The following is a 27,123-nucleotide window of genomic DNA, read 5'->3' on the forward strand; positions in this document are numbered from 1 at the left end:
CAAGTGCAAGATAGCCACAAGAGTGAGTCGCTGTTAGGGTCCTAACAAAATGCTGGTTGGTGACACAATCATCTCGTACCGTGATGTCCTGACAGTGATGCCGAGGGAACAAGCTGACTTCTAGAATGTTCCCATTTGGGTGGTTTACAAATGCAGGTGGTTTAAGCGAGGTAGCAGTCCCTCCCTGTTGTTACTGTACCCTGGTAAAACGGTGCGCTGCACTAACAGAAGCACTGATCAGATACTGTCGTCCCGTCTATCCGGCCCCTGCCGGGATGTGGATCAAGACCCCAGATTCCCCAACAGCTAACAGCCCCAGAACCCCACCACGTCGCGGCAGCTTCAGATGAACTCCGAATCTCTTCATCAGTTTCCTCTTTCTACCTCGAACCTCAAAAAAAAGATTCTGGTGTCAATCGATCGATATCTTCCCGCGTTTACGTCTGTGTGAACGGCCGCCCAGGATTCGCAAGCTTTTTCGCAAGTCTTCCCCGGACCCCAAGGCATGCGCCACCCGTTGCTCGGCCCCATATTCAAGCGTCACTGTCCTCCTCCTTGAGGACACTCGTATCTGCCTCCTCCGACTTCCGACCTCGTGCTCCTCTCGTCGCCTAGACCGCCGAACTACTTGTCGACTTCCACTCGAATCTCAATCGCATTTTACTAGCTCGGCGACAGTTGTTCAAAATCAACTCCGAGCCATTTTCCCTGCCTCCGTCTCTTACCTTCCTTCTCCTCTAGACCAGCAAGTCTTTTCGCGGAAACAAAAGTACCTCTTCTCAGCCGAGATACCAGCGCGTACGAATTTCATCAAACAGCGACAATCACCAACAAGATGTCAGGACAATCCTCACTAGCCCTCAAAGAGGAGGGTAACCGCCACTTCCAAAAGGGCGACTACGTCGCTGCCGAGGCGTTGTACACCAAGGCGCAAGTCCTTCCTTCTGCTCCTCCCGCTTCCTCCATCCCATTCCCCATCATCCTCAACACCACCGCCACACATCTCTCTCGGCCGACCCAAAACCATACCAAAACTAACAGCCCCCTTTTTTTAAAACACACAGAATCCTCGCTGACCCCACAAACCCCCTCCTCTACACCAACCGCGCCATGGCCCGCCTCAAAATGTCTCGCTGGGACTCGGTAATCGAAGACTGCGAGGAATGTCTCCGCCTGTCCTCCAGTACCAGTACCAGTACAACCCCCGGCGGCAGCAGCAAAAACTTCAAAGCCCTCTACTACCTCTCCCAAGCGCACCTCCCGCTCAAAAACTACGACCAAGCCGTTGCCTACGCGCTGGAAGCGCACAAGATTTGCGCAGACACGCACGACAAGAGTTTGGCGGCCGTGACGAGTCAGGTGCTCAAGTGCAAGAAGGAGAGGTGGGAGCACAGGGAGAAGTTGAGGAAGAGGGAGGAACAGGAACTGGAGGGCGAGGTGGTGGAGATGCTGAGGAGGGAGATGGACGGGTTGCTGAAGACTACTAGTTCTAGTGGTGAGGATGAGGATGAGGAAGGGAGGAAAGAGACGGAAAAGATGTACGAGGAGAAAATCGAGAGGATACGAGCCGTCTTTGAAAGGGCGAGGGATAAGGAAAACCAGCGAAGACCGAATCCGCCAGATTGGGCGATTGATGATATCAGTTTTCAGGTCATGGTTGATCCTGTGATGGTAGGTTTTTTTTTTTCTGCATCCTCTTGCTTCTCCTTCTTTTCAAGTCTCATGGGTGGAGTGGTGGTGACTGACTTTGGATACAAAAAAACACAGACAAAAACAGGCAAATCCTACGAACGCGCATCCATCGAGGAACACCTCCGAAGAAGCGAGACGGATCCGCTGACGAGAACACCCCTGACCATCAAGGATCTGCTGCCCAACATCGACCTTAAGCACGCTTGCGAGGAGTTCTTGAATGAGAACGGGTGGGCGGTTGACTGGTAGACGTAGCGATCGTTCGGTAGTAGTTTACGGTCTTACGATCCTACTCACCTGGCCTTGAAATCAGTTTCGGGGGTGGAAGCGTTCCGTTCAAGTTTGTCACAATATTCAGTGCATAGCAGAGCGGTGTTTCTGGGAGTCGTTGTTTGAAATCACAAGCCTATTCGGCTTATAAGCTTGTGATTGCGTTCATTGCGCTTCAGCTGTTAGGTAAATCACAGCGGCTTCGTATTGCGCCTCTGTACATACATCTAATTGATGAGAGCCTGAAGGACACTACTAATCAACAATCCAAGCAGAGTGTGCCAGTAACAAGACATATATTCGACGACATAGGTACCCCAACTTCGTTTACGCCTCCTGACCATCCCTAAATCTCATACAGCTACAAAATCATGCTAACCCAGCCATACACAGTATACACATCCATATGAGCCTCCCAATTCCAGGCTGTAATCAAAAAACAACACCAGACATCCAGCTTCCCAGATAGCCATCCTCCCTCCCACGCCGATGTACGGCAATATCATACACACTCAACACAAACAATGAACAGAAGAAAATATGGTGGTTTGCTCGGCCTGGCCGCCCATGGTATCCCAGCCCCATCAGTCAGATCAACAACTCCTCGGTTTCCAGCCTCGAATACGAAATCAAATTAATGTGAAGCGCCAATCCAAGTCTCCGCGCTTCATTAACAAAGAAGCGTACCTCCAGCGAGTAGAGGTGCCAAACTTTGAAAGGAAAATATAGAGAGTCCAAAACCCGAAAACACCTGAGAGGCGTACGGGAAGAATGAACAAGAAAAAATGATGCAAAGTGGGTGGGTAAAAAGCATCGCAACGCAGGCCATAGGCGCGAGTACCAATTTGTCTTCATCCCACAACATTGGTGACGGGACCTCAATCTCACCGTTTCCTCTCTTCTCATAGACGGCATGGCCTCGTTATTTTTGTTTTGCTTGTGTAGTTGGAGAGACCGTCTGCTCCAAATGAAGGCGTATGTCTTGAATACGTATGTTCGTTGTGGCATGTTTTTGTAATTTATACATTATTAATATGCCTGCCCTAGTGGTGTTTCATTGCTCACTGGTGGCGGGGGAGCAGGGGAGGCGGTTCGCGAATCTGGGCGGTACTCCTGGGCAACTGGGCTGGGGCCGGGAGGTGTCATCCGTCGACTTGCGGTCACCGGGCTTTGCGTGCCGTGTGTGATGGGGCGGTCAACGGGCGAGCCGGGGTTTCCGTTCTGCACCGGGCTCATGGGGTTGTTGCCACCCGGTGAAGCAGGATGTCCGCCATTGGGGCTCATAGTTCCATTATGAGGCATCATTGGCCCAGCGGGAGACTGTGGTCGAGACCACGAGCCGGGAGGTGGTGGGCCGCGAGGGTTCATGAACTTGGTATTGATCGGTCCGGGGCCAGGACGTCCGCCGTTCGGTCCACCTTGGGGAGGACCACGGGGTCCTCCGTTAGGACCGTATCCAGGCCCGCCATTCGGGCTCATAGGTCCATTGCCAGGTCCTCCAGGACCATAGTTAGGCCTGACTGGAGGCCCGCGGGAACCAGGACCGCCCTGGGGGGGCCGTGACTTCACGGGACGCGCGGACAAGCAAGTCCGGGGAACAACGCCCTGTTGAGACCGGTCGAGGCGAATGCAAAGTGCCCAGCCATCATCGTACTCGTGCAGAAGACGAACGAGCTGTCCAGCCTGAAGAGCCATTTCATCTTCCAGCGTTGGCCTAAAGTCGAGCTGGACACGATGGACAGTGGACTGTGCAGGTCCACCAGCGGCAGCAATGGCGGCAGCGCTAGCCGAGGGCCCAGGTGGTAGGCCAGGGCTAACAGTGTTGATGCTATAGTCGGTTCCAGCAGGGCTGGGCGGGTGGGCGTTCAACGGCAGAGGTTGGGGCTTGGTCAGATCAAGAGGTTTGAATCCATCGTTCCGGATGGAAGTTTTCCGAGTTAAACCGCCAGCAGCAGCACCCGCGACAGCTCCAGCCGCACCAGCGGAGACAGACGAGTCGCCAGCCGGGCTGACTGGCGAAGACTCTTCGGGAATTTGCTGATTATCACCGAATGGGTTGAAGCTCGCACTAGTGCCGGGTCTTTCGCCAGCGGTCTGAGTCGAGCTGACAGTCGGACGCTCCCAAGCGCTAGCTCCTGCAGGACGGCTGAGGGGGGACCCAGGTACGTTCGAGCTGGTGTTCATCATGTTGGCGCGGCTGGTTCTCCTTTCTGGAACTTCGGTGGGCATGAACTGACTGGCGGGTCGCAAGCTCAATTGCGGGGCGGCGGTCGGGGCTTTGATCTCGTTCTTGTCGGAAAAGGGACCGTTGATCTTTTCGTCATCTGCCAGGCGTTGCTTCTCTGCTTCCATCTGGCGTTTTCGCTTGGTGAAGAGGAGCCACACCAGCAGTAAGACAGCCAGCAAACCAGCCAACACACCAATGGCAATACCGGCTGTGGCAGCACTGCTGGTCCCTTGTTGAGTGTTGCTTGCGGCGGTGGCCGTTGGAGCAGCAGTTGTGGATGTGGGGGCTCCCAAGCTCATGGATGTCGGCGACGCAACCGCCAAGGTAGACTCAAGCTCGAGGGTTCCCGTTGACCTGATCTCATCCGTCATGACGTCTGATGGGAGCAATTCTGCAGGCGCTGATGACACTGGTGATTCTGGCGCCTTGGTGGTGAAAGCTTTCAACAACGTGGTGGATGGCGGGGCGGCGCTGTGGTGTGTAGTGGTGTGCGCAGTCGTGGTCGCAGGGGCAGCTTCAGCGGTCAGAGGAGGCCCGTTGGTCGCAATGGTTTCCTGGGCAGTAGCTGTCGCCCAGAAGTTCTCGTCGGTCACTGTTTGCGCAACTCTGGTGGTGAAGGCCTCCGTTTTTTGTTCGGGAAGAAATACGTTGTTCCAAAATGACTTAACGTCGTCCCAGCCCTTGCGCTCGAGGTGATGATGCGCATGGCGCACATGAATCCTATGGTCCGACATGTTGGGCGAATAGAGTAGGAGTCGTGATGATTCGGGTAATGGTGTTGGGTCCCCAGTTTTTCGGATGAAATAATCACGTCGCCTTCGTCTCTCTCTCGTCGTCGTCGTCGTCGTTTAAGTAAAGCAGATGTTGGTGTGATGGTGTCTTCTCTTTCGTGAGAATTGCCTAAAAATGAATGTCTGGTCGAGCGGAAGTCAATCGCTCGTTGTCGTAATGCGAACTTTGATCAGTTGCAAAGAAGGAATGGCAAGATATCTAGGGCGCGATATCTAGGCTGTGTGGGGGACTAAAGTAAAAGGAAGGGAAGGGGCGAGTCAACATGTCACGAGCTCATGATCATGGATCTCAGAGACTCAACACCACGGGGCGAAAAAAGAGAGGCGCGTTCTTCCAACGGAGAAAGTGTGGAAGATGCAGGAGGGAGAAGAAAAAAAAAGAGAAGAGGTTGAAGGAGGAGTTGAGAGGCTGAGAGGAGTCGAGAAAATGCCAGCGCAATGTTGGGTTGCAGAGACAGACCGTTCCTGCCCAGTCCTCCTAGCCGACTCCGGCCACCATGCGGCATGCGGGTCAAGACTTCCCAAGCTGGGGAACCAAGCGAAGCTAGGTACCTACCTAACCTCACAAGTTTGTGTACAATGCACCTATGTGCCTGCCGGGAATTGAAGGGATCGCGTTCACTTCCATCGTTGTGTGGCTTCACTCTAAGATTGTGTTTGATGTTGCTGATCAGTCAACAACTCATAGAACTTTGCTCGAGTCGTTTCATTCTCAATGAGAGAACCAGTGCCTCTGCGATCTACAATCAGTCGGGTCCCTATCGTCCACTCGTTCTCTCACGCTTACCACCTCCGGAGGAGCCTGCAATCTGCTCAGGTCCCAGGCGTCTCTGATTGGTGGGCCCTGCTAATCACTCATCAAGCGAAATTGCTGCCAGGGATCCTGATTGGCTTGTGGATTCGTGAATCGCAGACCCCATCACTTATTTTTGCGGGGCGGGCGCCGACAAACATCCCCTTGACATCCCCAATAAGTTTGTATTCCGTTCGCTACACTAGACTAGTCTCGGGGACAACGACAAACCCTGACGACTCCTTTCCTCCGCAACAGCAAGGTGAAGCGAAAAGACTTTTCCGCTTTCTTTCTCTCGCTTCGTTTGATCCCGCTCGTGCCGCGTATGCACAATCGATATGCAAGTCATGTAGTGCGAAGCTATCGGGTGATGACAGCAAGCCACAGTTTGCACCGTTGCGTTACCAGACGGAACAACGAGCGGTTTCTCTTCCTTTGGCTGAGAGGCATCACGGGGATCGGCAGTTGGATCGAGCCACTCACTGCTGGCCTTCTGGTCAACTTCTTTTGAACAGTTGAACCCCCGGTAGTCATAAGAAAACTCCGAGCAAACTTCCTCTCCTTCTCCTCCCTTGCGCTGTACATCTCGTCTATCGCACCATCCGTGTGGGAGATTGGAGGTCTGAGCAATAGCCCCTTAGCTCTTAACGGCAAGATAGAAACTTGTGATAAGATCGCAATTTGAGCTCGGCTCACGGGACCGCAATGCTAAGCAACTGATCCCCCAGGTGTAATATCCGCCAGCAAGGACGATCCAAGGACCAAACCCAATGTTTGTCGGCTGTCCTGCCCGGACGGGCCCAGTGCTGGAGAACCAAAGAGGGCCCCATCGTCCATCCCCCCCTTGTAATTTCTGAAACGCTAGCATAAAGCAAGGGTACCGTTGCCTCGACGCGTTGCCTCGACGTTGCACTTTAGTCCCTGTGCTGGGCCCTGGGTTGTTTATACTCTCCCCATTGACATCATCAGTCAACTCGGTCAATTTCGTGGGTGAGGTGATCATCGTCACAGCCTCAGTGGTAGTCTCTTCAACTTCCTCACACACAATCCGAAGTCGGAGCACACCGGGCAATGGCACTGGGAAGAAGGCGGTAGTACATACATAGTGAGATTCAAGACGTCCGTGGGAAATGGGAAGGGGTAGGACGGGCGCGGTAAGCTCGGTTGAAGCCATATGTGAGAGGTTTCACATTGGAGAATCTTTTATCATTGCAGTATAGCGGAGTGGAAAAAAGTGATGATCAGAAGAGAGCGAAAGTTGGGAAATATCCCTCAGAGGCGACCGAAAGGGCCAAAGACTGACAAACGATGGTACACGGGCACCACGGCTCGCAACATCCATCCCGTGGCACAGCGCCGTAAGAAGAAGAAGCTGACAAAAGTCACCCTCAAAACCTCAGCATGAAGATGCATATATCGCTTCTTCCCGTCTTCCCCATCCCAGCTTCCTACGCATATATATATAATATATATATATATATATTCGCACCCGGATTTGCGAATTGGTTCCCGTCTGTTGGGAGCATACCAACACATCATACGTACAATACAGCCCGATGTTAATCTGTTTGTAAGCTTAGTATTTTCAGGATACAGGACGACATCTACCCCGAATTGTCCTAAACCTTACAAAGACAGGTTAAAAGTCAGCTACTATTTCAAAAGTATTGATCGGATCCAATACGAGTAATTTAATATAGTGAAGAGTATACTCCGGGGAAAGAAACGGATCAATTAGATGATATTAGACCACAAATCAGCATCTGACTATATACTCACAGTTGTTTATCCGCACGAACCACTCGATCCAAACTGAACATACGGGAAGAGCGGGAGGTATCGTAGTGTAGTGCAGCTCTGAGTAGGAGGAGCGCATAACAAGACAAGGGTAACGCATTGAACATGAATGATGACGGACATAGCGTGTCTTGCACCGTAGTACCGAGTTACCCGTGATGTTGTAAAGGCATCATGAAATATTGATCACCCATGTGCATAGTAGCATCGCGCCGTATTTGTTCACATTATGGATATACATACATAGTAGCACGACACAGCACAGCAACAGCACAGCGCCATTTTCATGAATAAGATCGACGTCACATTTTTCGTCTGTTGGTTTCTCCACTTGATCTATCTATGTGAAGCAAGTGGATGATTATACAGCTCGCAATGCGTGGGTCTATCTGGAGCGATCCAACAACTGCCGCTGCCGTTTCCCAAAGCAGACCTAGTAGCTGAGCCGGAGATACACAAGTATCTAAACAACCAGCAATGTCAATCGATGATAACATCACGACTATGTGTATGTGCCTCTGGGCCTCTTTGTTTGTATCGCACTATCCCTGCCACAGGTATGTGTCTGGTTTGTGTGTCACTTTCGGTCTGGTGTCCGATAGATCGACAACCATATCCCCCAATAGGTACCAGCCATGATTGCTGTATGTACAGCATATCGTTCTTGTTAACTTGACATCAGGAACACCATGCTGCATCATCATAGAGATGCTGAATGACCAGAAATGATTCTGGTATGATATGTACTCGCTCAAATACTCAAACAGCTTCAAAACTGTACTTCAAGCCCCATCCTTTCCTTGTACAAAGAGTATCCAGACGCTTGTTCAGTTTTGCTTGCCCCGATTGATGTAGGGAAAGAATAGTATACCCTAATCAATAGCACAACTTAACCATGCTCCTTCAATGAAGGCTAGGCCGGTTGCAAACGAAGGTTCGCTCAAGGAGCCATCCTTCTTCAGAACCGAAAGTCAAGCCAGACCCTCTCGAACAAACCAAAAATACTGACAGACATAACTCGGGACATGTACATGGTATGAAGGTAGAGAGACCCTCAGGTAATGCGCTACCAAGGCCACTGCATGTTGCCTTCGTAAATCAAGGATCGAACAAATGGTCGGTTGATCTTCTAGAAACAGTCACTGCTCTAGTAGAGATATGTCTCGAAGAATGGCGCCCGACACCTTCATTGATAATTGTTGGCGATCCACGCGGCAACTGGGTAGCTCGATTCATCCTACTTAGGAGCCTGACCGTATGCGTTGTGCTGTCCCCAATACTGCTGCTGCTGCTGCTGCTGCTGCTGCTGCTGCTGTTGCTGCTGTTGCTGAGGTTGTTGAGACTGTTGGGGCTGTTGGGGCTGTTGGGGCTGTTGGGCATGCTGGGCCTGCAGCTGTTGGAAGAAGTTCGGGTTTACGTATGCGCCAGAGATAGGGGGTGGGGGCGGGACGCCAGACCACACAGGCGGGACGGCCGGTGCCTGATGAGGGTAGCTGGGAGTTGACGATTGTTGCTGGGGCGCGGAAACAGATGATGACGAGGACTGTTGTGGGTATTGATACGGTTGGCCCTGAGCCTGATTCCACGCCTGAAAGTTAAAGTTGAAAGCTCCTGCAAGCTGAGGGGGAGGAACAGGTGATTGGGTCGAGGGCCGGGGGAAGGAAATAGGGGGCGGTGGGAATGGAATCGGGATATGAGGCCAATGGCCACCGGGCATCGGGGGTGCTGCTCCTGGGGTTGCGCCGAAGGGAGGCGGGGGGATTTGAGCATTCGGGGGAATAGGAGGAGGCAGCTGTGGGTTGGGGAATGGAGGAGGTGCCGAAGTGCTCTCGTAGCCTCCATAGGACGGGGCGGCAGCACCACCACGTCCACCACGGTGGCCACCAGGCTTCCGATCAGCACCACGGTATCCTCCGCGCTGGCCACGTCCGCGGAATTCACCCCGGTTTCCACGGCTGAAGCCACCCCGCTGACCCTGACCACCATGTGCCGCGTTGAATCCGACCTCAGGCTTCGGTGGCAGTGAGGGCGGCCCTCCCTGACCAAAGCCTACGGGCCTAGCGAGAGGCCTGTAGGGACCATCGTCATCCTCGTCGTAGTTAAGCGTAGCGCTGGATACTGTGGGACTGTGGTCGAGGGTGGCACTGGATGCTGAGGGAGCATACGCAGTGCTCGGGGCGTAAGACTGGTCACGAAGAACCTGCTCACGCAGACCCCCGCGTCCAGCCTTTCCACCACGCTTCTTCATCTTTAGCTGCTTCTTGTATTCGGCCTCCTTCTCGTCGTCAGAAAATTCCATTTCGTCAGCAGCGACTTCTTCGTCGTGGAGATTGCTGGCATCGGTGCCCTTTTGTTTTTTGAGCTCCTGGGTGAAGACGTAGTTGGCGTGTTCAACGGAGTAGAAGATCTGTGTGCCGACCTCCAGGCCAAGCTCCTTGATCTCGTCCTGGTTGGCAAAAGCGCAAGTGTACAGCGGGCTTTTGACATTGCCGATGATTTCAGCCAAGGCGCCGATGACCGTCCTGTCTTCCTTGCAAAGAACCGAACCCAAGTCAAGCACCTTGACCTCGCCGGGGACTCTAGACTTCATGACCACGGTATTCTCAACGATAAACTCGACGTGAGCCAGAGGCTCAATCTTCATTTCGGGGGTGATGACCACCTCGGGCTTGGGAATGATCTCCTCGACGATCTCGTTCTTGGTCCGCAATGGCGCGCCAGCTCCTTTTCCTTTGTTGGGTCCATCCTCGTCTTCCTCGTCAAGGCCGGCCATGAGCATCCTGACTGTTTCCTCCACGCCCAACACGGGGTGCGCATCTTCGTCATCCGAATCATCATCGGATGAGCTGTCGGAGCTCGACTCCGAGGAAGATTCGTATGGCGACGAATCCTCTTCCCACTCAGGGTGTTCCTCCTCTTGAGCACCGTCTTGATCGCCGTTGGTCATGTTTGCCGAACTGGTGGGAGCATCCAGCATACCATTGAGGGCGGCTTCGAGTGTAGAAGTGACGTCGGGGCTCGGAGGAGAGTCGAGGTTGGAAGCAGTGGGATTCTCGGTGGCAGTTTGTTGCTTGTTGTCGCCGTGATTCGTCATGCTGACGTCTTCCTGTGCCTTTGCAGGCGTGCTGTCTGATTGCTTGGAATCAACATCCATAGCGTTCTCATCCTTCTTCTCTTCGGTCTTTGGCTTGGGCAATCCAAGCAATTGCGCAGGGTCAGCAGAGTTCACTGCCAGGACGTCCTGTCCGACGATGCTAGCGGCAGCGACAAGAAGATCAGGTGCAAAGTTGTCAGCGGGGAGCTGCTCGTTTGGCCTTGCCTGGCCAAGGCCTGGAATCTGGAAGGGGTGTTCAGACATGGCAAAGCGAGGCGAAGAAAAGGCAACAATAGTGGTCTAGGCTGAATGTAGTGTTGTTGTCGAACAGGAATTGCTCCGGTGACGATAGGGTGAATGCTGGTTGACAAGAGGTGGCAATGGTGTGCGAATTGACTGTAGCACCACGCGTCGCACAGGGTGCTTCTTGGGAAAGAAGATGGGTGCGCCTCTTCGTAGATATCGATCAATTCAAACTGCGATATCAAATACCAAGCGCAGTCAATCCTCGAAAAAAGGATATGAAGATAAACCCTCTGTGAGCAAGATGATGGGATGGCGAAGGAAGGGGAAAGATTCAAGCAAAACAGCAACTTCCTTTGCAGGACCATTTCCTTATCGCGACTCTTATCGGGCATACCAAATCCAAAATTTGGGACATGGGTAAAAAAAAAAAAAAAAAAAAAAAGTTATCGAGCCAGACCCCTGTCGAATGGCGGGCAAAGCTGCAGGAAGCACGGATTGGAATTGAATGCGCTACTCCCGTTACGGACAAGCGCGGAACAAGCCCAGCCTGCCGAGCCTGCCTGGACCGACGTCTTCACGTGCATTGAATGCCTGCACCGAATCCAACCTCTGATGGAGCGCTGTCCAATTGCGGGAGTGACGCAAGACGAGCTGCTGAAAATCCCCCAACTTTTCTGTTATTGTTGAACGCCAGACTCTGGCCAGTTGCGGGTTGTGTTGTTGACTGCGGCTTATCCTGATAGCGCCAATGCTGTGACGACATTTCTTCCTTTCCTTTCGCTTCAACTTTGTCTCCCTCCCTCCCAATTCCAACTTAATCTTGAATTCATCCAAAACACATCAGTTCCAAAGACAGTGACGATCCGATGCCACCACCTACCAGCGAAGCTCCCAAGAAGGAGTTTGTGCATCCCAAAGCCAAACATGCCAAGAAGCAGTTAGTGAAACCCAGCACCCATCACGATCATGACAAGCTCCCATTCTGCTTCACTCATGTCTGCTTGACATTGGTTGCTGGAACGTGCAGTTAACATCCGTGTCTCCAGGGCAATTCGAGATGCCTACGCGATCGAGCCCATCTCGGCCTTCTACATCTTCCTCGGAGCCAACCTGATTGCCGCTCTCTTCGCCCCCATCCAGGACTGTGACGAGACGTTCAATTACTGGGAACCAACACACTATCTGAGCCACGGCTATGGCCTCCAAACCTGGGAATACTCGCCCGACTATGCCATCCGAAACTGGCTTTACGTCGCCCTCCATGCCATTGTGGGCAATATCCGCAGGCTGCTCCCTCACTCCAACAAGGTCGCCGAGTTCTACTTTGTCCGCTGTGTTCTGGCTGTCATCTGCGCCCTCAGCCAAACGCTCATGTGGAGGGCTATCTGCTTGGCCCTGAACCCGAGGATCGGCCTGTTCTTTATCGTGGCGCTCGTATTCAGCCCCGGTAATTTCCACTCCAGCACCGCCTACCTGCCCTCCAGCTTCGCCATGTACATGGCCATGCTGGGAGCCGCCGCTTTCATCAACTGGCGTGGGGGTCTCAAGACTTCCATGGCCATGTTCTACTTTGCCATTGGTGGTGTGCTTGGGTGGCCTTTTGCCGCCGCCCTTTGCGCCCCTTTCTTGTTGGAGGAAGTCTTCTTTGCCCTGGTCGGCGATAAGGATCGCTTCTTTGAAGCCGCTCATCGTGTGGTCCGCGGTGTCGTTGCGGCTGGTCTGCTTGTGGTAGGTCACATCTCTTCTTTCGCCATTGTGCCCTCTTCTTGTAGCAAGTGCTAAGATGTTCTAGTTCGGGGACATGCTGGTCAACACCTTCTTTTACAGGAAGGTTGAGATTGCCTCCTGGAACATTGTCAAGTACAACATCTTCTCCAAGACCGGTGGGCCTGAGCTTTATGGCACTGAGCCGTGGGACTTCTACTTCAAGAACCTCACATTGAACTTCAATATCTGGTTTGTCTTGGCACTGTTCTCCCTCCCAATCTTGTTGCTGCAGAAGCTCCTGTCCAAGTCCGCCGAGACTTTCCAGACCGGCTTCCGCACCGTGGTCTTCTTGACCCCCTTCTACATGTGGCTCGCCATCTTCTCCCTCCAGCCCCACAAGGAAGAGCGGTTCATGTACCCTGCCTACCCCTTCCTTGCCCTCAATGCTGCGCTTGCTATCCACACTCTGCTCGCGGCCTTTGGCAATGCCGATCCCAAGAGCCTGGTTGGTAAAATTCCCGCCAAGCTGAAGCTCGGCGTGGTAGCCCTTGGCCTGCTCTTCTCCATGGCCATTGGCCTCGCTCGTATCTACGGTCTCTACACAGCCTACTCTGCACCTCTCTCCATCTACAAGCCCCTCTTCGAGGTAGGCGGCGAAGGCGACACCGTCTGCTTCGGCAAGGACTGGTACCGCTTCCCCAGCTCTTACTTCCTCCCCCGCGACATGCACGCCAAGTTCATCCGCTCCGAGTTCCGCGGTCTTCTGCCCGGTGAGTTCTCAGAGGCCGGCACCGGCTTTGGTCTCTTCAGCGGCACCTGGCTGCCCACCAGCGGCTTGAACGACCGCAATGAGGAAGATCCGGGTAAGTATGTTGACCCCAGGACTTGCGTGTTTCTCGTCGACACGCAGTTCCCCGAGCAGCAGAAGGGTCTGGATTGGAAGGCGCCGCCCAACGAACCCGATTTTGCTGCGGACACGGAACACTGGGAAATCGTCAAGTGCGAGAAGTTTATGGATCCGGCGAGCACCAGCTTTCTGGCGAGGGCCTTGTGGCTGCCTGATTGGGAGATCATCCCGGAGAAGTTCAGGAGGAAGTGGGGACGTCATTGTTTGTTGAAGCGGAAGCAGTGAGTCGTCTGGGGCCCTTAGATGGCAGTGAAGAGGATGTTGGTGTATAGGTAGTTCAATATCCACACTGTAGAGAAAAATGCGTACAGTACATACATGAAGAAGTGTGTACCGAAATTACCTTTGTGTACGTGCCGCCGCCCAGTGACTGAGATAACCATAATCTGCCGGGATGTTAGTGTTAGGGCGAGTATGGAATAGAGGTAAGTGACTGGGCACTTTTCTGTAAATACCAAGTAAGCACTCGTCAACGGTAAGGTACTGCATGCCCCAAGGGAAAACAAGCACTTACCTACGAACCTAAAGTCGCACAGCGGTATCACCAAATGTCTATTTATTGTTCGGCGCTTAGGGAGACCCACCTTTGCTACTATGCTATGCTACACTACAGCTGACGACAACGTCGATCATGTAAATTGGCATGATGTATTACTCCCAACTTCTCTTTTTCACCTTGCTACCTCTACTCAGGCCGGAAAGTCTTTCGACCTCACCGCAGTCTCATACTAGTAAAACTTCCTGAGCTCACCTATGCTCCATCCAGCTGAGCAGTTCCTACAGCACCATGATATCCCCATCCTCCGGCTGCCCAACATCTTCTATCAACAGTAACACCTACACAGTCTCCTCATCTTCTGCCTCTTCCCCAATACCTTCATCATCCCATCTAGACCCCGATTCAAGATCCCACAAAGGATCCTACGAAGCAGTCCTCGAGTACTTCACCTCCAACTCCCTCTCCCATCCCACCTTCAAACGTATGACTCTTTCGTCTCTCACTTCTTTACCTCTACCGATAACCCCTCTTCGCTTTCACCAATAAACATACCACCACACCTCACTTCATATGAAGCTTTTATCCGGTATTCCATCACCAAAGCAGCCCCTGCAGCATCACTGCCTCCAACAGTACCTCTATCACCGAACCAATTCTGCCCCCGCTGCACCAAAGCCCTAGCATCATCCCCACCACCCCCCTCCCACGCTGCATGGTGGCGTCGCGGAGGCGAGCTATGTACCCCCGAGGAATTGTTTCATTCGGCCAGCGAGGGGCAATGTCAATTCTGCTGGTTTGTGATGGTGAAGGTGCTGAGGAGGCTTGTTGTTGGAGTCCAAGTCGAGGATGAGGAGGATTTGAAACAGAAAGTCGAGGAGGTTTGGAGGGATATAAAGTATCTACTGGTTGGACTGTCTTTTTGGGCGGAGGATAGGAGGGAAGATGTTTGGAGGGGGGAGGTGAGCGTTAGGTGTCTGCCAAGAGTGCCTCTAGGAAGGGAGAAGGATGTGGACGTGGATATGGAGGGGAAGGTGGTGGTTAGCGAGTTTGTCAGGTTGAGGGGGTATATACCCGGTATGTGCCCAGAAACTGTCTAAAAGATCGACTTGAACAGTCAAGAAAGTAAAACAGTTGCTAAAAGTTTTTTTTTGTTTTTTTCCCGTAGGCCCCAGCTATCCCCCTTCCTTCCTCGCCTCCTTTCACACAGCCAGCGAACAAAGCTGGAACCAAGCCCTCGAATGGATCAACAACTGTCGTTCACACCCTCTGTGCAGCGCTGCCGAGACCATGGGCTCTCACGACCGGCGTCCTGCGCGACTAATCGCCGTCGGGCGTCCTGGAGAAACGCACGTCCGAGTCATCGAAACAGCCGGACTGGCTGTCTCCGAGACACCCTTCATGTCGCTGAGCCACTGCTGGGGAAAGGACGGGGTGCCCACCCAGCTCCTCAAGGAAAACTATGACTGTTTCACAAAGGAAGGCATCAAGCTCACCGAGCTGCCCAAGACCTTCAGGGACGCCATCGAGGTGACGCAGAGGTTGAACATCGTGCCCTACATCTGGATCGACTCTCTCTGCATTATTCAAGACTCTAAACAAGACTGGGACAACGAGTCGGTCAAGATGCAGTACGTTTATCGCAACTCGGTGCTTAACCTGGCCGCGGGAGCCTCGCCTAACTCTCACGGCGGGTTGTTCAACGCGCGCCATCCGCTTTCGACGGTACCTTGGTCTATAGAGGTACCTTTATCAGACGACGACGATAAAGATTACAACATCAAGAATAAGAAGTTTCTAACAAGCGAATACCGCTCCGAAAAGGAATCGGACCTCATCCTCTTCACACGCGGCTGGGTCCTCCAGGAACAACTCCTCGCTCGGCGCACCCTGATCTTCGGCAAGGAAGAACTGCACTGGGAGTGCGTAACCTGCGAAGCAAGCGAGTCATTCCCCTTGTCCATCGATAGGGAGCGTTGGGACGGCGATGTGAATGACAGGCGAACCATCTTTCAGCATCAGTGGGAGAACCTTACTGGAACCGACACTGGCAGCAGGCTGGTTCCCGCTGATAATAGTGACATGAAAGCCAAGCGGCGCAAAGCCTGGGAACTCCTGGTCCAGACGTACTTCAGCCGGTCGCTGACCAAGGCCTCAGACAGGCTGATAGCCATCTCCGGCATAGCGGAGCAACTCGGCGTTCGATGGGGTCCGGGGGTAACTTATCTGGCGGGATTGTGGTCGTACCGGCTCGTTCAGGGGCTTTTGTGGTATATGGGCGGCGAAGATCGGTGTGAGGAGCGGGATGCGCAGGCGGCGCCCTCGTGGTCGTGGGCGTCGCTTGTGCCGGAGCATGTACCCGGTGTAACGGACCTGAAGCTGACATATGCAGAGGCCGAGTGTGTGGATGGCTTGGCGGAGGTTTTGGAGGCGCAGGTGACACCTGTCAGATCAACGAATCCATTTGGGCCGGTGATTCCTGGCTCTGGGAGTATCAAGCTTAGGGGGCCAGTGCTGCCGAGACCGAGGATTAGGAATAGGGATGGGAATTGTGAGGTCTATGATTTGGTTTTTGGAGCGAACGAGATGAGTTCGGATTTTAGGTTGAACGAAAGCGGCGTATACGTCAATATGGCTACCGGTATGCCTGCTTATCTGCATTCGTATCAGTCTATCGCGGTGCGTTGGGACCAGCGCTGGAAATAAATCAAATACAAATAAATATGGATCTGTATTTATTTGAGTGGGTCAAATATGAAATCATATTTATTTGATTTGTATTTGTATTTATTTAGTTAAATATTTGAATTCGAGATGAGGGTGTTTAGATGGCCCGTGCATAGGTGTTCAGGGTCCTGATGGTGGTAAAAGGAAAAGGATTTTCCCTACTTTAACCCTAACCCTAGAAATTCTGCCGGGCGGACAAATAGGTCAAATCAAATATGAATTCATATTTATTTGGGTAAATCAAATATGCTCGCATATTTATTTATTTATATTTCCATATTTACTTGTATTTGGCTTGGCAATTTGATTTATCTCCAGCGCTGGTTGGGACAATATCAATGATATGAAGGAAGATGAGGAGGAGGCTTACCTGGCGCCGCTTCAGGTTCAGCTTATAGAGGACGGACCGGCTGGAACCCCGAGCAAACTTCAACTTGTTGGATTGGTTCTATTGAAGGCATCATCGTGGCTCGCGGTACCACAGTTTCGACGAGTGGGCTTATTTTTCATCACTGACGAGGCGCCTCAGTGGAACTCTGCCCCTGACAATGAACTTCAAGACGACGAACAACGGGACAACGAAACGGCTACTCACATGAACGTCGACTTTGAAAGCTCTTCGGACCCCGAATCTCGCGCCGTCCGATATCCGGACCCAAACTACCATCACCACCCGCCAGACACATACGACGACTCCAGTAATTCACAACCGGACGACGTTTGCTCCGACGATTCCTACTCATCTAACCCCTTTGCCAACGCTACATGGGAAAGTGAGTCCGGTGAGGAAACAGAAAGAGATCCCGCCGAGTTCAACGAATACTATTACGAAGACTTCTCCGTCTGGGCAACGGGCATCGAGCGCCTTAAGAACCAGGGCTTCCTGCGTAACATTGACACATGGTTCGCTCAAAGAATTCAGCAAGGGCAACGATCGGATCCCTTGAAGGAAGACCCCTACGTCAACGGTCCACGTCCGCTGAACACCAATCTGGCAACGCGATACTCACCGTGTCTCCCACGGACGTTCTACCATCGGATTAATAGGTTTCTGGAGACCTGTCAGGCTGTGGCTCGACTTAAGCCTGACGTGGTGCTGGGTGGCGGGGAGGCAAATGGTTATTTTGTTTATGAGATTGTGTGAAGGCCGAGTGGAGTTGGGTCGCTGTAGGCATTCAGGTTATCATGTTGAAAGGCTGAGATTTTGATCAGAAAACAGCCTAACGTCCAACACTGATATGAGCAGCGTACATATCCATCGTCATCTTTGTTCTTTTTGATTAGATGGGCAGTGGATGGAGGTCAGCGTCAGTAGGAAATAACAGAACTTGGGCGACAGACCTGCCCTGCTCGAAGTACTCGACATAAGTAGTTGCCGGAATTGGACTGCGGTTCATCTGATCACCAAGTTCGCATTACGGAATTTCACCTTCCCAGGTAGATGTTGTTGGTTGATCTGAAATGATGCAAGGGCGCTAGAATGGAAGGTCAGAGACAAAGCCAAGATACCATCTATGACAGAAAGTTTCAGATGGGGAGAAAAAAAGAGGAAGAGAACTAGGTAGCAAATAAATACTCTGGTCGCACAAGCGACAGCGGGACCCACATGCGGGTCGCCAACGCCGTTACAAACACCGCTCGCCACTCTACCAGGCGGCAGATGCGCTCAAAGGCATACCAATGGCACGCTGCCAGCGCTCAGATCTACCGGTATCGAGCTTATAACACGCAACAAGGAAGCCGGCCGTTCTCACGCTCCGGCAGCCTCGACATCACATCTGCCACATCTATGGCTCGATCAGAGCACAAACATAGCCGACTGCTTTACGACCAACTGTCACGAAAGGAGGCCCGAGTACTTGCTCAGCTGAGAACAGGTATGGAAAGACTCAACGGTTACCTGCACTGCATTGGAGCAGCACCGTTAGATCACTGCGGGCACAATGGAAGGGTAATATACCTGACACGGAGCCAAAAAGCCAAGCAATGGACAAACAGGCAATTCTATATCGCTCGATTCCTTCCTGTTTAAATACCTAGTCTATATCCGTCCGGCCGTGGATTATGTCTTGCTCTAGTTCAACGCCTGTGCCCCGTACACCTTCTCGAACTCCTTGCTGAACGGCTGGTCGATATACCCAACCGGCGACTTGGGCAGATAGAACGTATCCCTGTCATACGGGTTCAACTCGATGCCCTCCTTGATCCTAAACGGCAGGTCCGGTGTCGAGATGAAGTGTCGCCCGAACGTAGCAACCACGTCCTTCTCCGGGAACTCATGATCAACCAAATGCTTCGCCGTCTCGGCCGTAAGCCCGCCGGCGATCAGTAACGGCCCATCCCACAACCTGGCCGCAAAAGCCAAGCTCTCCTCATCCTCCCCGGGCTGAACATCCATATTCCCGGCAACTCGCGATTGTGTAAGATGCAGGTACGCCAGTCCAAACCCGCTGATCTTCCGAATCACATCCTCAAACTGCGGCACCAGATCCTTCTTCATCTTCATCCCCTGGAACGTGCTGTACGGACTGAGCCGGATGCCCGTCCTCTCGGCGCCAACAGCCTCCACCACAGCCTTGACCACCTCGAGCGCGAACCGCGACCGATTCTCGACGCTGCCACCGTATTCATCCGTCCGCTGGTTGCACGTGTCCTGAAGGAACTGATCAATCAGGTACCCGTTCGCGCCATGGATTTCGACGCCATCGAATCCAGCCTCAATTGCGTTCTTGGCCGCGCCCGCATACTCGGCCACCCGCTCCTTGATCTCGGCCACCGTCATCTCCTCGGGCACTGGAGCCCCTTCCTCCATGGGCACGGCACTCGAGCTCTTGAGCTTGAACCCCCCTTCCTTAGCCAGCACCTCGGGGTTAGCAGCCCGCCCGAGCGACCACAACTGACAGAAAATGAAGCTGCCTTTGGCGTGCACGGCGTCGGTGATCTTCTTCCAGGCGGCGATCTGCGCGGCGTTGTAAATACCCGGGACGTTGTCGTAGCCGCCTGCCGCGGGGGAGATGAAGGTTGCTTCAGTAACGAGCAGGGTGCCCGGGACGGAGGCACGTTGCGAGTAGTAGGTGGTCATGAGCGGGACGATGGGGACGTGCTCGTCGTCAGACCGGAAACGGGTCAGGGGGGCCATGGCAAGACGGTGGGCAAGGGTGATTCTGGGGGTGAGTTTGAGCGGCTGGAAGAGCCGGGACTCAGCAGCGGCGGCCATTGTGGATAGTGTTTCTACGTGGTTCCAGGGGTTGTTGACTGGGAGTTTTTAACGGCTCTATCTAGAAAAGACGGGTTGGGTATAACGAGTGAGGTTGTAATGTGTAGTGTAGTCTCTGAGAGATGAGAACACGTGTGCTTGTGGTAAGTATCTGAGAATTTTCATAGAGAGTCGTATACCAGAGATGGGTTCCCTCTATATACTCTATCGGTGTCTGCACGAAACCGGTTTGTATCATCGGTATTATAGGCTCCACCACGATTTCAAATCAACGACACATCGGCGACATTCTTCGCTTCTCTATATCCCGGTATTCCCGATCGTGGTATTCGCTACCAACGGCACAAATCGGTACAGCCAAGGCGCCAGCCAAGCCCCTAATCCGTACAGGAAACCAGGGGTATGAATATGGTAAAAATGGCTATTTGCTGTGAGGTTGATTGATAATCAGTAGAATCTCCATCCGCCTCAATGATGTGATGAACGGCAGCCTGACCTGCCTAAATGGGATAGTTGAAGGTGAAGACTATCGGAAGACGTTTGGTGAGGCCAAAAGGTTCATGACAAGTAGACTTGTCTCAGTGATGATATCAATTGACTACCACAGAACTATCTAGTGTCGAGGATTCTCGGGGTTCTTATACGTACCTTGTCCGTTTGTATGGACTGGCTTACCTCGCGCTTCTCTCTAGGAGGAGCGTCGGGGGAAATATGAAATCGGCTGAATAAGTTATAATAGCGTCAACACAACTTGGGATAGGGATCTAATGACACGCATTCTACTGCCTTATTTAGGTGTCTTTCTGGCTGTGTTTTTCATTCTACTTTCAAATAAGTTTCTGTCGCCGCGTTCAGGCCTTCTTCAGGCTCTGAGCATTTCGTCTCATAAAAAACAATACTCATCACCGGGTCGAAAATTGGTCTTTTAATACGCAAGTTATCATCAAGTGTCATTCATGGAGTAGGAGGTTGCGTGTGGAAGAGTAGTGAGTCTCGGCATCTCTAGTCAATATGCCGGTGAAGTACTATTGATATAACAAAAACCAAAAAGCAATGCCTGTATCAAGGTCGATGTTACTTACTCCAGGACAAGCACACGAACAGCTACTTTTGACGTTCTCTTTACTTTTTCTTATTTCTGATTTCCATCTATTTTAACCTTTTTGTTGTTGTTGTATCTGTACATACTCTTTGCCTTTCTGTTCCTGTTTACTGTGTTCCTTCGTGTTCTTCGACCAGATTCTTTGTTTGTAGCTCGTACTTTGTACAACACTTCTTCATCCAACTTTCATCGTGCAATGGTCCGCTTCTTGGGTCTCTGCCGCTTTATGTCCTTCATGGATGATTCTTTGCCAGGAAGCCCGTATCATCTTGAGGAGAAGATACGGGTTAGTTAAAGAAATGATGAAGCACCTGTTTCCAGCTTCAAGTAAAATGCCAGCCGCTAGCGCGCTATGAGGGACCGAGAAGATAAATCAAGTAGAAGAGGAGGAGTTCGAGCTGCTAGTAGCATTGTCAATGCTCCGAGCGGCGGCTTCGTTAGGACGAAGATTGGCGACAGCGGCGGCACTTCCAAAGATGGAAGGTGGTACGGCTATGCCGTGATGGGCAGCGGCGGCCGGAATACCTCCGGGCACCAAAGAAGTGGAAGAAATTGAGTCAGCAACGGTTGCAACAGCAGGAATACCCTCCACCACAGATACATGGGGAATGCCAGCCGCAGCCATAACTTCCCCAACCGCGGCCTTAGCCTTCTCAGCCGCAGCGCTGGCCTTCGCAGCCTTTGTAGCGGAAGCTTTGACTTCTGCAACCTCAGCCGCCTCGCGCTCGTATGACTCCTTCAGAGTTTGGTGTCTCGCCCACCTCCACTCAAGCTCGAACATCGAGTACTCCGGATCGCGGGCGATTCCCGGGCTGAGGTGGCGGTCGGGTGTCCGTGGAATGTGACCCAGCTCGAGTTGCTTGATGCGATACTCGTCGCTTTGTCTGTAGTTGTAGATTCGCAAGACCTTCCTCTTTTCGAGGGTGATGGTTTCCGGGGTTGGGGTCATTGCCGTCTTGTTGTTCTTGTCGTTCGTGATCTCTTTCTCTTCCCCCCCTTTGTTGTTTGATCCGTTGCCGTCCTCTTTGGCGGCTGGTTTGACTGCTTCAACCTGTTTCTTGATCCTGACAAAGACCTTGCCGCTATCCGCATGGCCATAGCCGTATCTGTCCTTGGCTCTGCAGATGCCAATCTCCTCAAGGTGAGGGATGCGATCAAAGTAAAGATTTGCGACGGTCGTATCATCGTCATAGACCTGCGAAAAGTCAGGTGGAGGTCTAGAGGCGTGCCTGAGCATGGTGAACTTCCTGATGTTGTTGTGAGCCCTGAGGGCTTCGATCATGTTGGTCTAAACAAGTTAGATATCTGTGAAAAGATGGCTACCCATGATGGCAGAAAGGGGCTAGATTGTGTGATGCTTACATCTTCAGCCTGGCAATGAGGCTCGCTGAACTCCCAAAACAGATGCTTAAGTTGAGAGAGACTCTCTACAGCGTCTAGTCATAACATCGATGTCAGCAAGGGACAGGCTAAGGATTGCTTTCTGTGCATATAAGCTGGGATTATGGTATGGGCATCAATAACTTACACTGAGGTGTTCGATGTTGACGACTTATTCTGATGCCTCTTGTTCCCAGAAAACAAGCTGTCTCGATAAACTGCGAGCTCTGGAGCGATTTGAAAACTTCATTGTCCGGACGGTCCCATACGCCTGTGGAACGGCTCCTCAAAACACGCAGATTGGGGAAGGAGCGGATGAGGGTTCCCATGAGAGGAGCAAGAGAGTCCAGCGTGATGCTCCTAACGGTAGGAAGGGTGCGATTCTTGAAAGCATTTCTCAGCGTGTCGTATTTCTTCGACGAAGAAATTTCAAGTGAGACAAGATTGACCATGCCTGCGATGACTGTACGGACACAATCGAGGCGGCCAGCTTCTCCCCAACCATTCCACTTGTTTGGGCGGCTCACGTAAGCACGACCATTTGGAGGGGGGCTAATAATCAAATGTCTGTAGATATAGGAAGTTGATTAGCACTTTGATATCTCTTCATATACCATGGAAAAAGCGAGGGTAATTGGGAGTTGAGTTGGGAGTATGGGATCACGTACTTCACTCTTGAGATAATCCCGCAATTGCGGTTGGCCTCGGAGAGCCGCGTGAAATCATCTTTCAAAAACTCATCAAACTCTGTCCAAATTTGCAGGTAATCGTGCGCCCCAAAGGCAACGCAAAGATCCCGAAATCGCTTGCATGTCTGAGAAAGACCGTGAAGCTTCTCGTCGGTCAAAGAACCGGCACAACGTTTTCCCTCGTGTTGCGCATGAGCGTATGCATGACCGTCTGGCTGGCCCTGCTGCTGACCTTCTATTTGGGCGGAAAGAGGGAACTTTGGCGGAGAATAATGCCACTCGTGAACACCGCCCATGACATACGACACAATCATGTTGAGGATTTCGCTGGGAAGGTTGGTGATCAAGACCTTCTTGGTCGAGTGAATCGCCGGGGGACCGGCGGGTCTTATCGAGGCTTCAAGGCCGTCGACGTGACGGGTCAGGTCATTGATCTGTTGCCTCTGTTGCGCGATCCACTGCTGACAACCAGGACACGGACAGCCTTCCTCAAAGAACATCGGGCCCATGTCAACGGGGACGACTGGCAATGGCTGAAATACCATGTGGCCCACGGTATTGGGGATGACAAGCAGTGGCTGATCTACCATTGGCTGACCCACACCAGACAATACATTGTCTTGCCGAAGAGTCGCAGAGGCAGGAGTCGAAATGTCCGGCTCAGCCTTGAAAGCCATATGGTCTTGAACGCCCGACGACGCTAAAGCAGGATCACGGCTGGCCATAGAGTTGCTTGGTGGGAGGCTTGCCTGAAGTTGGCTGGAAGCCGAAGTTTGCTGATTCTGACCAGTGCCCTGGCTCGGAGTAGAAACGATGAGGTTGTTCTCTGCGCCCCTCTGTATCATAGGAGTGCGCAAGGAATAATTATTGGGCGAGGTTGGACTCGAAGCGAGTCTAGCCACAAGGAGGGGCATTTTGAAGTGTCGCTACCTTAGCAAAACGGCGCTGAAGTTGCAAAGCGAAGGGGTTGTTTGTTGTGTTAACCGAGTTACTTGAACAAAAGGAGAATGCGAAAAAACAGATCTGGGTTGAAAAAGAAAAGAGTTGGATATTAATAGTTCGAGTGAAATGAAAATTAGTCAACGTGTTCGTGAATAGGTTAAGGTCCCTCTACAACCTGGTGCTGTATCCGCCTACTCTTCAGGTTCGTTGTTGTATCTTGCCACAAGGTTGAGGAGAATCCTGTGAAGTGACACAGAGCAGGATACTGCTAGACAGTGAGCTCATGTTCTCAACGAGAACCTGAGCATATTGATTTGAGTGATTTGCAACCTCTTCGGATAAAGTGTGAATGGGATCGATAGCAAGAGCACAGTGTATCTAGAATATGAAGTCTTTGACGGGACAGTCGGCATTTGCCTGATCCGAACTGCCAGACATCAACTTAGGCAAGAAAGGTATCATCTGAATGACTTCAATGGTCGAATCGAGGAGAGAGAGAAATTTCAAAAACCAGTGACTGTACCGCAGTGCAGTGCTGTGATGATTCTGAACCGTTATAGCGAAGCAAGCAGCTGCCACCCCTTGGTACCGCCTGTATATCAGGGTCATCCGTTGTGTTCACGCACACCCCCCTTCCTGTTTTTTTTCTTTTTTTTTTTTTTCTTCACAGTACAAGGGCCTAGACTCAAACATACTTGATGCCAGCGCAAAACCTGCGCAAGATATCAATGTGGTTGAACCAGCAGAAACCAAAGTGGGGGAAGGTTTTTGAATTCGGAATGTAAAGGGTTTGGATTCCGAATTGAGGCACAGGGGGTAGAAAGAGCCTTGATCCGAACAAGTGGAATTGTTCATTATGTTTGGACGTCCTAGAGAATTATCAGTAACATGAACATGTGGCATGGAAGAGTTTGCGGAAATCTTCCAGCATAGAAACAGCGCTCACCGATCGAATATGCCCGCTTGTTAAATGACCATGAGGATGCTGCCATTGCCAATGGAGCGTCTTCTCAGGTAACCAGCGCCTTGTAGGCATCGCATGATTGACGACCAGATTCCAGGTATCAAGAGAACAGTGGTACAGCCCACCAGGCTCCAAGCACGACTAGCAAGGCCAATACCATGAGCGGTATGTCGATTGTAAGCTTGAGTCGAATCCACCTCTTTACTCTGTTTCTTAGCTTCCTGCGATGTACGCACGTTGAGGTGCTGTATACCAGACACCCAAGGCCGGGGCGGGCTTCACACTCATTGTGCTCTCTCCAACGCTGCATAAGAAGTCTAGAGGTACTGTGGATCAGTGCTTATTCACCGGCAAGAAGTAAAGTAAAGAAGCTTGGGATAACACTGTGGTAAAGTAGAAGGAAAAACAAACTCACTTTACACTGCCTCGGCAAAACCTCACGTCGCTACCAAGGTCACAACTCCTGTGATTGGGGCAACCCAAGTGCAACCTACGACATTGGACAAGCCACTCGACCTTCTTACGCACACCGGTGTCCACGAGATTGTAAAGGTATCTGTTGACGTGTTTCATGGATAGGGCATCGGGGTAAATGAGTTGTTCGGTAATGAGGAGATGGATCTCGGCTGGCAGCTCCATGAATGATGGCTTTCGAGCAGCGGGAGAAGTCAAGCCAACATGGACGTCTGTATAGGGTTTGCGTTCCAAGCTCGCGTGTTCGGAAAACTTTGTGAGGAGCTCCGTGTTCGAGGCCGACTGACCATCGGGCGTCGTTGAGTTGAGTGGGTCGGAGCCCGGGATTTGTGGGGCCAGATACGGAGGTGCGGGTCCGCACTTATATCGACGAGTAGGTGATGCCATAGCAATCTACCTCAAATGTACTCCGCGTAAGGTATGAGAAGAAAACAGGGAGAGAATTGGGTTGAGACGGAATGCAGACCGGACTGTGATGGAGGTCAAACAAGTGTGCGTCGATGTTGATACAGACTGGGAGAGTGTGCGCGCATTGAGAAGATGAGGTTCAACACGACGTTCGAGCGAGGGTGCAGGTTCAGTAATCTTTTCGAAAACCAAGACTATACAGGACACTTTGCTGGAAACATCAATGAAAACTAATCAGATCGCCCGATGGACCACAGGGATGATGCGTCATTCTAGCAGACGAGTGGTGTGAAGATTAGAAAAAAGCTGGAGCCTGGCCGTTGTGGTGTATCAACACCACGCGGGATGAACACTAGGCCAACCATGCTGCCCCTGAGTCTCTGAGGAGTGGAGATCATTTGTACCTTTTAGAAGGCAACCGAGAATCGCAAGACTTTTGTCCAAGCGAGGGATTGGTTAATCAGAAGCTGGGTGTGACCTGGAAACGCGGCGTTGCCCCTGGAGGCTGAATTGACCGACCAACAAACTCCGACAACAGGCAACAGAAATAATCGCCAATCGCCATTACACTTGCTGTAGCGGAATACGAAACACCCCAAACAAGCAGGACAGGGGCATGATGGATCCAAGATGGCTGACGACAGTTGTTGGTCGAACAAGTAGAGACAAACGAAATTCCAGGAAGCCAACCAAAGCAAGTCATCAGGAGAAATTGCTAGTGAAGGTGATAAGAGGCCGTCAAGGTAAAGCAACAGCGAATTGAAGTGTTGGGGAGTGTGTAGTGCTGGGACTTGGTGTGCTTGCCCCATGCCGTCTGTGCCAAGCATGTCCCGCTTATCACGTGATCTCGTGCCACCGGCCGGCAATTGGCGTTGCTGGAAAGGCGGGGCAGCCGGGAACAAGTCGCGCCCACCCAGCGATAGGTACCTACTATGACGTCCTCTGTTTGGGCACCGTGAAAGCCTCCCGATGTTCATATACCCTCCGCGCCCGACTCTCCTACTGAGAACCTCATCACATTCTTGTGGTTTGCTTCAAATTGCTTGCACGTAAAGATGCACTAGATGCCCTTGAGAGTATGGCGAGGCCTGCGCCCAGATACTACAGCGACAGCGACACAGATGGTACTAGCTCGCACGATTATGGATACAACTTGACGGCCGAGGAGGAGGAGGAAATCTCCGCCCTCATCGACTCCAT

The 27,123-nt window shown here is 52.0% G+C and overlaps 8 protein-coding genes across 8 annotated transcripts; 3 read left to right on the forward strand and 5 right to left on the reverse strand.

Moving 5' to 3' along the window:
- Positions 1 to 835: 835 nt before the first annotated feature.
- Positions 836 to 1,941, forward strand: NEUTE1DRAFT_99516 (uncharacterized protein; the record flags this gene model as incomplete). The annotated part of the gene is made up of 4 exons (XM_009851283.1): positions 836 to 934; positions 1,042 to 1,189; positions 1,253 to 1,671; positions 1,768 to 1,941. The coding sequence occupies 4 exons, from the start codon at positions 836 to 838 to the stop codon at positions 1,939 to 1,941; spliced, it is 840 nt and encodes a 279-aa protein (XP_009849585.1).
- Positions 1,942 to 2,487: 546 nt separating this feature from the next.
- On the reverse strand, positions 2,488 to 4,968 carry NEUTE1DRAFT_79340 (uncharacterized protein; the record flags this gene model as incomplete). Its single annotated transcript, XM_009851284.1, has 1 exon — positions 2,488 to 4,968. The coding sequence occupies one exon, from the start codon at positions 4,921 to 4,923 to the stop codon at positions 2,992 to 2,994; it is 1,932 nt and encodes a 643-aa protein (XP_009849586.1).
- Positions 4,969 to 8,807: 3,839 nt separating this feature from the next.
- On the reverse strand, positions 8,808 to 10,928 carry NEUTE1DRAFT_79341 (uncharacterized protein; the record flags this gene model as incomplete). The annotated part of the gene is made up of 1 exon (XM_009851285.1): positions 8,808 to 10,928. The coding sequence occupies one exon, from the start codon at positions 10,926 to 10,928 to the stop codon at positions 8,808 to 8,810; it is 2,121 nt and encodes a 706-aa protein (XP_009849587.1).
- Positions 10,929 to 11,773: 845 nt separating this feature from the next.
- Positions 11,774 to 13,860, forward strand: NEUTE1DRAFT_60663 (uncharacterized protein; the record flags this gene model as incomplete). The annotated part of the gene is made up of 3 exons (XM_009851286.1): positions 11,774 to 11,847; positions 11,957 to 12,638; positions 12,703 to 13,860. The coding sequence occupies 3 exons, from the start codon at positions 11,777 to 11,779 to the stop codon at positions 13,747 to 13,749; spliced, it is 1,800 nt and encodes a 599-aa protein (XP_009849588.1).
- Positions 13,861 to 14,311: 451 nt separating this feature from the next.
- Positions 14,312 to 17,891, forward strand: NEUTE1DRAFT_99520 (protein TOL; the record flags this gene model as incomplete). The annotated part of the gene is made up of 5 exons (XM_009851287.1): positions 14,312 to 14,504; positions 14,600 to 15,097; positions 15,189 to 16,699; positions 16,864 to 16,865; positions 17,066 to 17,891. 5 exons carry the CDS (start codon positions 14,312 to 14,314, stop codon positions 17,889 to 17,891), a joined length of 3,030 nt encoding a protein of 1,009 aa, XP_009849589.1.
- An 840-nt stretch (positions 17,892 to 18,731) lies between these two features.
- On the reverse strand, positions 18,732 to 20,101 carry NEUTE1DRAFT_116490 (uncharacterized protein; the record flags this gene model as incomplete). The annotated part of the gene is made up of 1 exon (XM_009851288.1): positions 18,732 to 20,101. The coding sequence occupies one exon, from the start codon at positions 19,962 to 19,964 to the stop codon at positions 18,822 to 18,824; it is 1,143 nt and encodes a 380-aa protein (XP_009849590.1).
- A 1,338-nt stretch (positions 20,102 to 21,439) lies between these two features.
- NEUTE1DRAFT_121175 (uncharacterized protein) lies at positions 21,440 to 24,049 on the reverse strand (the record flags this gene model as incomplete). The annotated part of the gene is made up of 4 exons (XM_009851289.1): positions 21,440 to 22,354; positions 22,429 to 22,502; positions 22,595 to 23,013; positions 23,115 to 24,049. 4 exons carry the CDS (start codon positions 24,047 to 24,049, stop codon positions 21,440 to 21,442), a joined length of 2,343 nt encoding a protein of 780 aa, XP_009849591.1.
- Positions 24,050 to 24,695: 646 nt separating this feature from the next.
- On the reverse strand, positions 24,696 to 25,902 carry NEUTE1DRAFT_79349 (uncharacterized protein; the record flags this gene model as incomplete). Its single annotated transcript, XM_009851290.1, has 3 exons — positions 24,696 to 24,946; positions 25,278 to 25,358; positions 25,536 to 25,902. 3 exons carry the CDS (start codon positions 25,900 to 25,902, stop codon positions 24,696 to 24,698), a joined length of 699 nt encoding a protein of 232 aa, XP_009849592.1.
- Between the last annotated feature and the right edge of the window lie 1,221 nt (positions 25,903 to 27,123).

Source organism: Neurospora tetrasperma, assembly GCF_000213175.1.
Source record: "Neurospora tetrasperma FGSC 2508 unplaced genomic scaffold NEUTE1scaffold_2, whole genome shotgun sequence".
Lineage (NCBI taxonomy): Eukaryota > Fungi > Ascomycota > Sordariomycetes > Sordariales > Sordariaceae > Neurospora > Neurospora tetrasperma.